Source organism: Ornithorhynchus anatinus, unplaced genomic scaffold, assembly GCF_004115215.2.
Source record: "Ornithorhynchus anatinus isolate Pmale09 unplaced genomic scaffold, mOrnAna1.pri.v4 scaffold_402_arrow_ctg1, whole genome shotgun sequence".
Taxonomy (NCBI): domain Eukaryota; kingdom Metazoa; phylum Chordata; class Mammalia; order Monotremata; family Ornithorhynchidae; genus Ornithorhynchus; species Ornithorhynchus anatinus.
In genome coordinates, this window is record NW_024396803.1 from 17,189 (window position 1) to 30,555 (window position 13,367).

A 13,367-nucleotide genomic window follows, 5' to 3' on the forward strand; every position below is an offset into this window, starting at 1 on the left:
CGCGTGCGTCCTGTGAGGTGGGGCGGGGGAGGGAGAAAAGGCCGGGGCTGCCGCAGAGCCCGCGCACGCGCCCTGTGCGGGGGGCGCTCCCGGCGGGGTGCGCGTGCGCAATGTCCTCGACCGTCCTCCCGGGAGGGGGGAAGGGAGCAGCGTCCGCGCGTGCGCATTGTGGCAGGCCGATCCTCCCATCCGCGCGTGTGCCGTGGGGGGGGGGGGGGGAGAACCAAAAGAAACGGGCGGCCTTGCCGCAGATCCCGCGCATGCGCCCTGGTGGGAGGGGGGGCTTGGCGGGGCGCGCGTGCGCAGAGTCCTCGGCCGTCCTCAAAGGGAAAGGGCGCAGCTCCCGCGCATGCCCAGTGTTGCAGGACGGCCCTACCGTCCGCGCGTGCGCCACGTGGGGGGGTGGGAGGGGAAAGAGGCGGGTCTGCCGCAGAGGCCACGCATGCGCCCCATATGTGTGGGAGGGGGTGGCCCCGGAGGGGCGCGCGTGCGCAGGGTGTGTGTAAGGGGGGGGTAAAGCAATGGGCGGGTCTGCAGCAGAGCCCGCGCATGCGCCATATGTGGGGGGGGTCCCCGGCGGGGGCCGCGTGCGCAATCCGTGTGTTGGTGGGGTTAAATGTTCGGGTCTGCCGCAGAGCCCGCGCATGCGCCCTGTGTGGCCCGGTCCCGCCGGGGCGCGCGTGCGCAGTGTGTGTGTTGGGAGGGGGGAAAGAAATGGGCGGGTCTGCCGCAGAGCCCGCGCAGGCGCCCTGTGTGGCCCGGTCCCGCCGGGGCGCGCGTGCGCCGTGTGCGTGTTGGGGGGGAAAGAAATGGGCGGGTCTGCCGCAGAGCCCGCGCAGGCGCCCTGTGTGGCCCGGGCCCGCCGGGGCGCGCGTGCGCAGTGTGGGTGTTTGGGGGGGGGAAAAGAAATGGGCGGGTCTGCCGCAGAGCCCGCGCAGGCGCCCTGTGTGGCCCGGGCCCGCCGGGGCGCGCGTGCGCAGTGTGGGTGTTGGGGGGGGAAAAAGAAATGGGCGGGGGTGCCGCAGAGCCCGCGCAGGCGCCCTGTGTGGCCCGGGCCCGCCGGGGCGCGCGTGCGCAGTGTGGGTGTTGGGGGGGGGGGAAAAGAAATGGGCGGGTCTGCCGCAGAGCCCGCGCAGGCGCCCTGTGTGGCCCGGGCCCGCCGGGGCGCGCGTGCGCAGTGTGGGTGTTGGGGGGGGAAAAAGAAATGGGCGGGGGTGCCGCAGAGCCCGCGCAGGCGCCCTGTGTGGCCCGGGCCCGCCGGGGCGCGCGTGCGCAGTGTGGGTGTTGGGGGGGGGGAAAAGAAATGGGCGGGTCTGCCGCAGAGCCCGCGCAGGCGCCCTGTGTGGCCCGGTCCCGCCGGGGCGCGCGTGCGCAGTGTGGGTGTTGGGGGGGGAAAAGAAATGGGCGGGGGTGCCGCAGAGCCCGCGCAGGCGCCCTGTGTGGCCCGGGCCCGCCGGGGCGCGCGTGCGCAGTGTGGGTGTTGGGGGGGGGAAAAAGAAATGGGCGGGGGTGCCGCAGAGCCCGCGCAGGCGCCCTGTGGGCGGGGCGGTCCCGACGGGGGCGCGCATGCGCCGTGCCCGCAGCCGGAGGGGGAAGGGGGGTCCCCCGCGCACGCGCAGTGTCGGCTCGGCGGTGTCGGCCGCGCGTGCGCAGTGCGTCGGTTTGGGCTGAGCGCGGGCCCGATGGCGGAGGAGACCCGCAGGGCGCGGGAGGCGCGGCCCGAGGCCTCCCAGGACACCATCTTCGCCCGCATCCTCCGCCGGGAAATCCCCGCCAAAATACTCTTCGAGGACGAGCAGGTGCTTCCGCCGCCCCCACGGCAAGGGCCGCCTCCCGTCCTTCTCCCTGCAACGCGGGGTCCTTGACCCCCCTTTTCCCTAGAACGCGGGGTTGGTGGCTCCTTCTCCCTACAACGCGGGTTCCTCTTCTCTTACAACGCGGGGCCATTGATCCTCCTTTTCCTTATAACACGGGGTTCCTTTTTCTTACAACGCGGGGTCGTTGACCCCCTTTCCTATAACGCGGACTTGATGGTTCCTTTTCCCTACAACGCGGGGGCATTGACCCCCCTCCCCCCCTTTTCTCTATAGCGCAGGATTCCTCTTCTCTTACAACGCGGGGTCACTTACCCTCCTTTTCCCTATAACCCAGGGTTCCTCTTCTCTTACAACGCGGAGTCCTTGACTCCCTTTTTCCTATAACGCGAGGTTGGTGGCTCCTTCTCCCTACGACGCGGGTTCCTCTTCTCTTACAACGCGGGGTCATTGATCCTCCTTTTCCTTATAACACGGGGTTCCTTTTTTCTTACAACGCGGGGTCGTTAACCCCCTTTCCTATAACGCGGGGTTGATGGTTCCTTTTCCCTACAACGCGGGGGCCCCTCTTCTCTTACAACGCGGGGTCACTTACCCTCCTTTTCCCTATAACCCAGGGTTCCTCTTCTCTTACAACGCGGAGTCCTTGACTCCCTTTTTCCTATAACGCGAGGTTGGTGGCTCCTCCCTACAACGCGGGGGGCCCCTCTTCTCTTACAACGCGGGGTCATTGATCCTCCTTTTCCTTATAACACGGGGTTCCTTTTTTCTTACAACGCGGGGTCGTTGACCCCCTTTCCTATAACGCGGGGTTGATGGTTCCTTTTCCCTACAACGCGGGGCCCTCTTCTCTTACAACGCGGGGTTATTGACCCCCTTTTCCCAATAACGCGGGGTTGATGGTTCCTTTTCCCTACAACGCGGGGGCTCCTCTTCTCTTACAACGCGGGGTCACTTACCCTCCTTTTCCCTATAACCCAGGGTTCCTCTTCTCTTACAACGCGGAGTCATTGACTCCCTTTTTCCTATAACGCGAGGTTGGTGGCTCCTTCTCCCTACGACGCGGGTTCCTCTTCTCTTACAACGCGGGGTCATTGATCCTCCTTTTCCTTATAACACGGGGTTCCTTTTTTCTTACAACGCGGGGTCGTTAACCCCCTTTCCTATAACGCGGGGTTGATGGTTCCTTTTCCCTACAACGCGGGGGCCCCTCTTCTCTTACAACGCGGGGTCACTTACCCTCCTTTTCCCTATAACCCAGGGTTCCTCTTCTCTTACAACGCGGAGTCCTTGACTCCCTTTTTCCTATAACGCGAGGTTGGTGGCTCCTCCCTACAACGCGGGGGGCCCCTCTTCTCTTACAACGCGGGGTCATTGATCCTCCTTTTCCTTATAACACGGGGTTCCTTTTTTCTTACAACGCGGGGTCGTTGACCCCCTTTCCTATAACGCGGGGTTGATGGTTCCTTTTCCCTACAACGCGGGGCCCTCTTCTCTTACAACGCGGGGTTATTGACCCCCTTTTCCCAATAACGCGGGGTTGATGGTTCCTTTTCCCTACAACGCGGGGGCTCCTCTTCTCTTACAACGCGGGGTCACTTACCCTCCTTTTCCCTATAACCCAGGGTTCCTCTTCTCTTACAACGCGGAGTCCTTGACTCCCTTTTTCCTATAACGCGAGGTTGGTGGCTCCTTCTCCCTACGACGCGGGTTCCTCTTCTCTTACAACGCGGGGTCATTGATCCTCCTTTTCCTTATAACACGGGATTCCTTTTTTCTTACAACGCGGGGTCGTTTACCCCCTTTCCGATAACGCGGGGTTGATGGCTCCTTTTCCCTACAACGCGGGGGCTCCTCTTCTCTTACAACGCGGGGTCATTGCCCCCCTTTCACCATAACGCGGGGATCGTGGTTCCTTCTCCCTACGACGCGGGGTTCCTCTTTTCTTACAACGCGAGGTCATTGACACCCCCCCCCCTTTTCTCTATAGCGCAGGATTCCTCTTCTCTTACAATGCGGGGTCATTGACCCTCCTTTTCCCTATAACGTGGGGGCTCCTCTTCTCTTACAACGCGGGGGTCATTGCCCCCCTTTCACCATAACGCAGGGATCGTGGTTCTTTCTCCCTACAACGCGGGGTTATTGACTCTCTTTACCCTATAACGCGAGGTTGGTGGTTCCTTCTCCCTACAACGCGGGGCGCCCCTTCTCTTACAAAGCGGAGTCATTGACTCCCTTTTCTCTATAACGCGGGGTTCATCTTACAACACGGGGTCATTGACTCCCTTTTCTCTATAACGCGGGGCTCCTCTTACAACGCAGGGTCATTGACCCTCCTTTTCCCTATAACGCGGGGGCTCCTCTTCTCTTACAACGGGGGATCATTGACTCCCTTTTCCCTATAACGCGGGAATCGTGGTTCCTTCTCCCTACAACACGGGGTTCACTGACCCCCCTCCCTTTTCCCTATAACACGGGGCGCGTTGACCCACTCCTCTTCCTAGAACGCGGGCTGGCGACGCCTTGTCTCTTTTATAACGCGGTGCCCGTTGGGCGCCTTTCTCTCTATAACGCGGTGCCCGTTGGGCGCCTTTTTTCTAAACGCGGTGCCCGTTGGGCGTCTTTTTCCATTACGCGGAGTTCGCTGGGCACTTTTCTATAACACGGTGCCCGTTGGGCGCCTTTTTTCTAAACGCGGTGCCCGTTGGGCGCCTTTTTTCTAAAGGCGGTGCCCGTTGGGCGCCTTTTTTCTAAACGCGGTGCCCGTTGGGCGCCTTTTTCCATTACGCGGTGCCCGTTGGGCGCCTTTTTTCTAAACGCGGTGCCCATTGGGCGTCTTTTTCCATTACGCGGTGCCCGTTGGGCGCCTTTTTTCTAAACGCGGTGTCCGTTGGGCGTCTTTGCCATTGCGCGGTGTTCGCTGGGCACTTTTTCTATAACGCGGTGCCCGTTGGGCGCCTTTTTTCTATAACGCGGTGCCTGTCGGGCCCTTTCTTTCTATAACGCCGTGTTCGTTTGGGCGCCTTTTTCTCTATAACGCGGTGGTCGTTGGTCCTTCTCCCCATAACGCGGGGCGCCTTTCCTCTTACGACGCGGGGGTCATCGACCCCCTTCTCCCCTATAACGCGGGGCGCATTGACCCCCCTTTTCCCTTATACCGCGGGGCGCGGTGAACCCCCTCTCGATAACGCGGGCTCAGGACGCCTCTTCCCCTTACAACGCGGTGTCCGTTGGGCGCCTTTCCCTCTATAATTCATTCGTTCAATAGTTTTTATTGACCTACAACGCGGTGGCCGTTTGGGCGCCTTTTTTCCTATAACGCGGTGTCTTCCCCTCCTACAACGCGGGGGGTCATTGACCCCCTTTTCCCTATAACGCGGGGCGCGGTGACCCCCTTCTCTATAACGCGGGCTCAGGACGCCTCTTCCCCTTATAACGCGGTGGCCGTCGGGCGTCTTTTTTCTATAACGTGGCGGGTGTCGGGCGCCTTTTTCTCTACAACGCGGCGGGCGCCTTTTCTCTATAACGTGGCGGGCGTCCTTTTTCTATAACGCGGCGGCCATCGGGCTCCTTTTTCTCTATAACGCGGCCCTCGTCGGGCGCCTTTTTCTCTCTAACGTGGCTCTCGTTGGGCACCTTTTTCTCTCTAACACGCCGGGCGCCTTTTTCCTATAACGCGTCGGCCATCGGGCACCCTTTTCTCTCTAACGTGGCGGCCGTCGGGTGCCTTTCTTCTATAACACGGCAGGCGTCGGGCGCCTTTTTCTCATAACGCGTCGAGCGTCGGGTGCCTTTTTCCTATAACGTGGCGGCCGTCGGGCGCTTTTTCCCGATAACACGGGGGGTGTCGGGCGCCTTTTCTAACACGGCGGCCGTCGGGCACCTTTTTCTATAACGCAGCGGCTGGGCGCCTTTTCCCTCTAACACGGGGGGTGTCGGGCGCCTTTTCTCTCGAACGCGGCGGCCGTCGGGCGCCTTTTTCTCTATAACGCGGCAGGCGTCGGATGCCTTTCTTCTATAACGCGGCGCTCGTCGGGCCCCTTTTTCTCTATAATGCGGTGCTCGTCGGGTGCCTTGATCTAATGCGGCGCTCGACGGGCGCCTTGTTTTCTCTAACGCAGCGCTCGTTGGGCGCCTTTTTCTCTATAACGCCGCCGTCGTCGGGCGCCTTGTTCTCTCTAACGCAGCGCTTGTCGGGCGCCTTTTTTTATAACGCAGCGGCCGTCGGGTGCCTTTTTCTCTTTAACTCAGCGGGCGGCGGGCACCTTTTTCTCTATAACGCGGCGGGCGGCGGGTGCCTTGTTCTCTATAATGCGGCGGCCATCGGGCGCCTTTCCTCTCTAACGCGGCGCTTGTCGGGCGCCTTTTTCTCTCTTAACGCGGCGGTTGTCGGGTGCCTTTCTTCTATAACACGACACTCATCGGGCCCCTTTTTCTCTATAACGCAGCGCTCGTCGGGTGCCTTGTTCTAACGCGGCGCTCGTCGGGTGCCTTGTTCTAACGCGGCGCTCGACGGGCGCCTTGTTCTCTCTAACGCAGCGCTCGTCGGGCGCCTTTTTCTCTATAACGCTGCTCTCGTCGGGTGCCTTTTTCTCTATAACGCAGCGCTCGTCGGGTGCCTTGTTCTAACGCGGCGCTCGACGGGCGCCTTGTTCTCTCTAACGCAGCGCTCGTCGGGCGCCTTTTTCTCTATAACGCCGCCGTCGGGCTCCTTGTTCTCTCTAACGCAGCGCTTGTCGGGCGCCTTTTTCTCATAACACGGCGGCCATCGGGCGCCTTTTTCTCTATAACGCCGTCGTTGTCGGGTGCCTTGTTCTCTATAACACAGTGGGCGTCAGGCGCCTTTCTCTATAACGCGTCGGGTGCCTTTCTTCTATAACGCGGCGGCTGTCGAGAGCCTTTTTCTCTGTAACGCGGCGGGCGCCTTTTTCTCTACAACGCGTCGGGCGCCTTTTCTCTCTAACGCGGCGGCCGTCGGGCGTCGCTTTCTAATTGCGTCGGGCGCCTTTTCTCTCTAACGCGGTGATCGTTGGGCTCCTTTTTCTCTATAACGCGGTGGTCATCGATCCTCTTCTCCCTCTAAGGGCGTCGGGCGCCTTTTGGCTATCACGCGGCGGTCGTCGGGCGTCTTTTTTCTATTACGCGGGGGGCGTTGACCCCCTTCTCCCTATAACGCCGGGGCGACGCCTCCTCCCCTCTTATGACACGGTCGTCGTCGGACCCCCCCCCCATTTCTCTATAACGCGGGCGTGGTGACGCCCCTTCCCCTTAGAGCGCCGTCATCGGCGACCCCCCTTCTCCCTCTAATAATTAATAATAAGAATAACGATGGTATCCGTTAAGCGCTGACTCTGTGCCGAGCACTGCTGTAAGCCGCTGGGTAGATCCGGGGTCCTCAGGTGGTCCCTCGTGAGGCTCGCCGTCTCCATCCCCAGTTGACAGGCGAGGAAACCGAGGCCCGGAGGAGGGAAGCGGCCCCGGTCACCCAGCCGACCCGGGGGCGGGGCCGGGATTCGAACCCGCGACCTCCGACCCCCAGGCCCTTGCCGCGCTGCGTCTCTGGAACGCGGGGGGGGGGGGGGGGGCGGCGACCCCCCTCTGACCTACCACACGGTTGTCTTAGACGCCCCTTCGTCGGCAGACGGCGTGGACACCCTCCCTTCCCCCCCGTGGAAATCCGTGCGTTCGATCGTCTTTCTGGGGCGCTTACCGGGTGCGGAGCACTGCGCTAAGCGCTTGGGCAAATCGGTAACAGATAGAGACGGTCCCCGCCCTCGGACGGGCTCCCGGTCGAACCGGGGGTCGTCAAGCGCCCAACGTGAAAGGGGAGCAGCGCGGCTCAGCGGGAAGAGCCCGGGCTTGGGAGTCGGAGGTCGCGGGTTCGAATCCCGCCCCTGCCCGGCTGGGTGGCCGTGGGCGAGTCACTTCTCTGGGCCTCGGTTCCCTCCTCCGGCAAATGGGGATGAAGACCGGGAGCCTCCCGCGGGACCACCCGACGACCCTGTCTCTCCCCCAGCGCTTAGCACAGCGCTGCGCACATAGTAAGCGCTGAACCGATACCGACATCAGCATTATCTCCCCCAGCGCGTAGAAGAGTGGTCGGCGCACAGTGGACGCTCAACAAATAGCCTGAATGAATCGATCACGTCCCGGGGGCGGGGGGGGACGACCGGGGGCCAGTCACCTCCCTCCCCCGGGCCTCAGTTTCCCCCTCTGGAAGCCGGGGGAGGTCGGAGCCCAGCGCCGGGGGCCCCGGCTGACCGTGGCGGTCGTCTCTCACAGTGCCTCGCCTTCCACGACGTCGCCCCTCAGGCTCCCGTCCACTTCCTGGTCATCCCCAAGAAGCCCATCGTCCGCATGGCCGAGGCCGAGGACGCCGACGAGAACGTGAGCGCGGCGCTGAGCGCGCCGGGGGGCGGGGGTTCGGGAGGGTCGGGAGACGCCCGATCCTCGCCCTCGGGGGGCACCCGAGCCGCTCCGTGCGGAGCGCTGTGCTGAGCGCGCCGAGCGCTGGGGAGGGCCCGGTCCAGTCCCCGGACCCCCGGTCCCCGCCCCGAAGGAGCCGCCGGGCCGGGGGGGGGGTCCCGTGCCTCAGTTTCCCCTCCGTCCGTCCCCCCCGCCAGGTCCTGGGCCACCTGCTGACGGTGGGGCGGAAGTGCGCGGCCCAGCTGGGCCTGTCCGGCGGCTACCGCATGGTCTTCAACGACGGCCCCGACGGCGGCCAGTCCGTCTACCACCTCCACCTCCACGTGCTCGGCGGACGCCAGATGGGCTGGCCCCCCGGCTAGCCCCCCCCCCCCACACCCGCCCCGCTCGGGTCGCCCCCGCCCCCGGGTGGCCCGCCCTCCCCCTCCGCTGGCCCCCCGTCCCCCCCCACCCCCCGGGCCCTGGCTCCAGAGATGGCCACTGGGGGACGACGACGTCCGGTTTGCCCCGCCCCCACCCCAGGTAGCGCCCCCCATCCCCCCGACTATGGCCACTGGGGGGGGACTTCCGGTTAGCCCCAGGAAGTCTCCCCTCCCCCTCCGCTAGCCCACCATCCCCCAGACTCGGCCGTGGGGGGGACGACCTCCGGTCGGCCCCACCCCGGTAGCCCCCCATCCCCCCCCCCCCCCCGACTAGGCCCTAGGTCCAAAGATGGCCACCGGGGGGGGGGGACGGGACTTCCGGTTTGCCCCGCGCCCACCCCCCAGGGGGCAACCCCACCCCCGGCCAGCCCAGGACCACCCACCCGGCGGAGGGAGGCGCCCCACGACGCACAATAAACGGAGGCGGCTCCGGAAGCGACTCCGCCTCCTGCCTCGGGCGGGGCCGACCGGGGCGGGGGGCGGGGGGAGACCGAGGCCCGGGGAAGGGAGGCGACCGGCCCGGGGTCACTCAGCGGGGGGCCGGCATGGGGGATTAGAACCCGGGACCCGCCGACTCCCGGCCGGGTAAGTACCGCGCCGGACCCTGTGCCGAGCGCCGGGAGAGGCCAGACAGGACAAGGACCGGGCGCGCGGTCCCGCCCTCCGTCGGTGCTACTTATTGAGCGCTTCCCGCGTGCCGCGCCGAGCGCCCGGGGGAGGACGCCGCGACGCACGGAGCGGACCCTCGCGCCCTCCGCCGGCGCTATTGGCCGGGCGCCGCGCTACCCCCCGAGGGACCCCCAGATCTGGGCCCAGGAGAGCAGGGCGGCGGCGGCCAGGAGGAGGCAGGCGACGACGGCCAGCAGGACCCCGAGGTGCGGGCGCCGCGGCCGGCCGGGCGGTGGGGCCGGGGCCGGGACCCCCAGCCAGAAGCTCAGCGTCGAGGGGTCCTCCTGGGGGGGGGGGGGGGGGGGGGGGGGTCGGAGGTGGGAACAGGTCGGTCACGTGGTCTGGAGGGGACCCCCCCCCCCGTCCCTCCTGTGCGCATGCGTAACTCCGCACGGTGGGGCACGTGTAGCTCCGTGCCCGCCCCTTGCGCATGCGTGGCCCGCCCCATCAGGACACGTGCACCTCTGGTTGTGCTCCTCGCGCATGCGTGGTCCCCGGGAGGGGGGGCGGTGCCCCTGGCCTTGCTCTTTGCGCATGCGTGGCCCTGCCCATCAGGGCGCGTACATGGCTAATCCTGCTCTTTACGCATGCGTGGCTCTGCCCATTAGCGCACGTGCAGCTTTAGTCCCGCCCCTTGCGCATGCGTGGCCCGCCCCATCAGGACACGTGCACCTCTGGTTGCCCTCCTCGCGCATGCGTGGTCCCCGGGAGGGGGGGCGGTGCCCCTGGCCTTGCTCTTTGCGCATGCGTGGCCCTGCCCATCAGGGCACGTGCACCGCTAATCCCGCTCCTTGCTAATGCGTGCCCCCCCCCCCCACCAGGCCACGTGCACCTCTGGTCCCGTCCCTTGCACATGCGTGGTCCCAGGGGGGGTTGGGGCATCGCCTCTGGCCCCGCTCATCAGAGCACGTGCACCGCTAATCCCGCTCCTTGCGCCTGCGTGGCCCCCCTCACCGGGGCACGTGCCCCTCTAATCCCGCTCCTTGCGCAGGCCGGGCCCCGCCCACCCGGGCGCGTGCCTCTGTGGTCCCGCTCATTGCGCATGCGCTGCTCCACCCTCACAATTAGTCATCAGCCCCCGCCCCTTGCGCATGCGTAGCAGCCCTCGCCTCGCAGAGACAACCCCGCCCCTTGCCCATGCGTGGCCCCGCCCACAGCGCTCTGGACGCTCTCGGCCCCGACCCCCGGGACACGTGCAGGCCTGTCCCGCCCTTGGCGCATGCGTAGCCCCCCCACCGCGCACAGGCAGCCCCGCCCATCGGGAAACACGTGCATCTGTGTCCTCGCCCTTGCGCATGCGTCGCCCCCACCACGCAGAAGAAGCCCCGCCCATGGGGGGGGTCCCTCCCCGTTGCGCATGCGTAGCACCCCCCCACCGTGCACAGAAAGCCCCGCGCACCCCCCCCCGCGGCCCTCCCCTTGCGCATGCGTGCTCCCCCACCGGGCACCGGAAGCCCCGCCCCTCAGTGCACGTGCATTCCTGACCCGCCCCTTGCGCATGCGTAGCCCCCCACCACGCAGAAGCCCCGCCCATCGGGGAGGTCCGTGCGTCTGTTCCCTCCCCTTTGCGCATGCGTCGCGCACACAGCAAGCCCCGCCCACCAGGGGCGTCCCCTGCGCATGCGCAGACCCGCCAAAGGAAGCCCCTTGCGCATGCGTGGTAGGCACCTCCGGGAGTCGGCCGAGGCGCCCGTCGCGGGGGAGGGTCCAGCACGCATGCGCCGCCCGGGGCGGGGCCGCGCCCCCCGGCGGCCGCTCGCGGAACAGCGGGTTGGTCCGCAGCGCCGGCGTCCAGCCACGAGGGGGCGCCACGCCGGGCTCCGCCTGCCGGGAGAGGAGCCCGAGGGTCGGAGGGGGAAGGCGCGTCCCCCGGCCTCGAATATTAATAATAATATTAATAATAATAGCAATCATAATAGCAATAATAACCGAGGATTCCGTGAAGCGCTGACTATGCGCCAACCACCGTTCTAAGCGCCGGCGGCGGGGCAAGATCGTCAGGCGGTCACCGTCTCCTTCCCCATTGGACAGAGGAGGGAAATGATTATTATCATTATCATTATTATCATCAATAAGAATAATAACGTCGGTTTTTATTAAGCGTTCTAAGCGCTGGGGGGAGAGGCAGGGTCATCAGGGTGTCCCCGTTTGACAGAGGAGGGAAACTGAGGCCCAGAGAAGGGGAGCGAGCGGCCCGAGGTCACCCAGCGGACAAGCGGCGGGGGCGGGATTCGAACCCGTGACCTGGGCCTCCCCAGCCCGGGCTCTCGCCACTGAGCCCCGCTGCTTCTCTGAGGGGCGGGATTCGAAGCCACGACCTCCGCCTGGCAGGCCCGGCCTCTTTCCACTGAGCCCCCGTCGCTCCTGCTAATGATAATAATAATAATTATTATTATTATTATAACAATTATTAATTAAAGCAATTATAATCATCATCAGAAGAAGAAGAAGAAGAAGAGCGGCGTTTGTCGAGCCCCGACTTTGCGCCCGGCACCGTGCCAAGCACCGGGGGGGGGGGGGGGGAAACCGAGGCCCAGCGGCAGGCGGAGGCGGGATTCGAACCCACGACCTCGGCCTCCCCGGCGCTCCCCGCTGCGCCAAGCGCTGGGGGAGAGACCGGCTCGACCCCCGTGGGCTTCGCGGTCCCCATCCCCCTGGGACGGAGGGGGAAACTGAGGCCCGGAGAAGGTCGGCCGCCGGGCGACCGCTGGGCCCTTCTCCGGGCCTCAGTTTCCCACCCCGGCGCCCCGCGCTCGGGCAGCGCTTTAACCGACACCATCGTTATCATTCATGATACAATATAATAATAATAATAATAATTGAGTACATACTATAGCCTGCCACATCCTATGATGATAATAATAATAATAATAATAATAATTAATAAGAATAATACTACCGTGCCGCCGGTCTCTCCCCTCTCCACCCATCTCTCCCGTCTCTGCCCCCGTCTCTGTCTCTCCCCCTCCCCCATGTCTCCCTCTGTCTCTCCCATCTCTCCCCTCATCTCTCCCATGTCTCCCCCTGTCTCTCCCCCATCTCTCCCCTTGTCTCTCCCATGTCTCCCCCGTCTCTCCCCGTCTCTCCCCCAGTGTCTCTCCCTCTGTCTCTCCCATGTCTCCCCTAGTCTCTCCCCTCATCTCTCCCCCTGTCTCTCCCCTTGTCTCTCCCCCAGTCTCTCCCCTCATCTCTCCCCTTGTCTCTCCCATCTCTCCCAGTCTCTCCCTCTGTCTCTCCCCTTGTCTCTCCCATGTCTCCCCCGTCTCTCCCCATCTCTCCCCCAGTCTCTCCCCCTGTCTCTCCCATCTCTCCCCCAGTGTCTCCCCTCATCTCTCCCCTTGTCTCTTCCATCTCTCCCCCAGTTTCTCCCCTCATCTCTCCCCCTGTGTCTCCCATCTCTCCCCAGTCTCCCCCATCTCTCCGCTCATCTCTCCCCTTGTCTCTCCCATGTCTCCCCCGTCTCTCCCCCTGTCTCTCCCCCATCTCTCCCCCTGTCTCTCCCATCTCTCCCCAGTGTCTCCCCTCATCTCTCCCCCGTCTCTCCCCCTGTCTCTCCCCATCTCTCCCCCTGTCTCTCCCATCTCTCCCCAGTGTCTCCCCTCATCTCTCCCCTTGTCTCTCCCAGTCTCTCCCCCAGTCTCTCACTCTGTCTCTCCCATGTCTCCCCCATCTCTCCCCTTGTCTCTGCTATCTCTCCCCCAGTCTCTCCCATCTCTCCCCCAGTCTCACCCCTCATCTCTCCCCTTGTCTCTCCCATCTCTCCCCCAGTCCCTCCCCCGTCTCTCCCCCAATCTCTCCCCTTGTCTCTCCCCCAGTCTCTCACTCTGTCTCTCCCGTGTCTCCCCCAGTCTCTCCCCTTGTCTCTCCCAGTCTCTCCCCCAGTCTCACCCATCTCTCCCCTTGTCTCTCCCATCTCTCCCCCAATCTCTCCCCTTGTCTCTCACCCAGTCTCTCCCATGTCTCCCCCAGTCTCCCCCCTCGTCTCTCCCAGTGTCTCCCCCATCTCTCCCCCAGTCTCTCACTCTGTCTCTCCCAT

General features: G+C 64.5%; 1 protein-coding gene across 1 annotated transcript; it reads left to right on the plus strand.

Annotated features, from left to right (window-relative positions):
• Window positions 1-1,612: 1,612 nt before the first annotated feature.
• HINT1 (histidine triad nucleotide binding protein 1) lies at window positions 1,613-8,625 on the plus strand. The gene is made up of 3 exons (XM_029057161.2): window positions 1,613-1,799; window positions 8,097-8,201; window positions 8,438-8,625. The coding sequence occupies exons 1-3, from the start codon at window positions 1,683-1,685 to the stop codon at window positions 8,600-8,602; spliced, it is 387 nt and encodes a 128-aa protein (XP_028912994.1). The 5' UTR covers window positions 1,613-1,682; the 3' UTR covers window positions 8,603-8,625.
• The last annotated feature ends 4,742 nt before the right edge of the window (window positions 8,626-13,367 follow it).

Excerpts from the sequence above, each read along its gene's own strand:
- HINT1 (XM_029057161.2), top strand. The coding sequence starts at position 1,683 with ATGGCGGAGGAGACCCGCAGGGCGCGGGAGGCGCGGCCCGAGGCCTCC. Across the intron at positions 1,800-8,096 it reads TACTCTTCGAGGACGAGCAG|TGCCTCGCCTTCCACGACGT; the intron begins GTGCTTCCGCCG and ends CGTCTCTCACAG. Across the intron at positions 8,202-8,437 it reads CCGAGGACGCCGACGAGAAC|GTCCTGGGCCACCTGCTGAC; the intron begins GTGAGCGCGGCG and ends CCCCCCCGCCAG.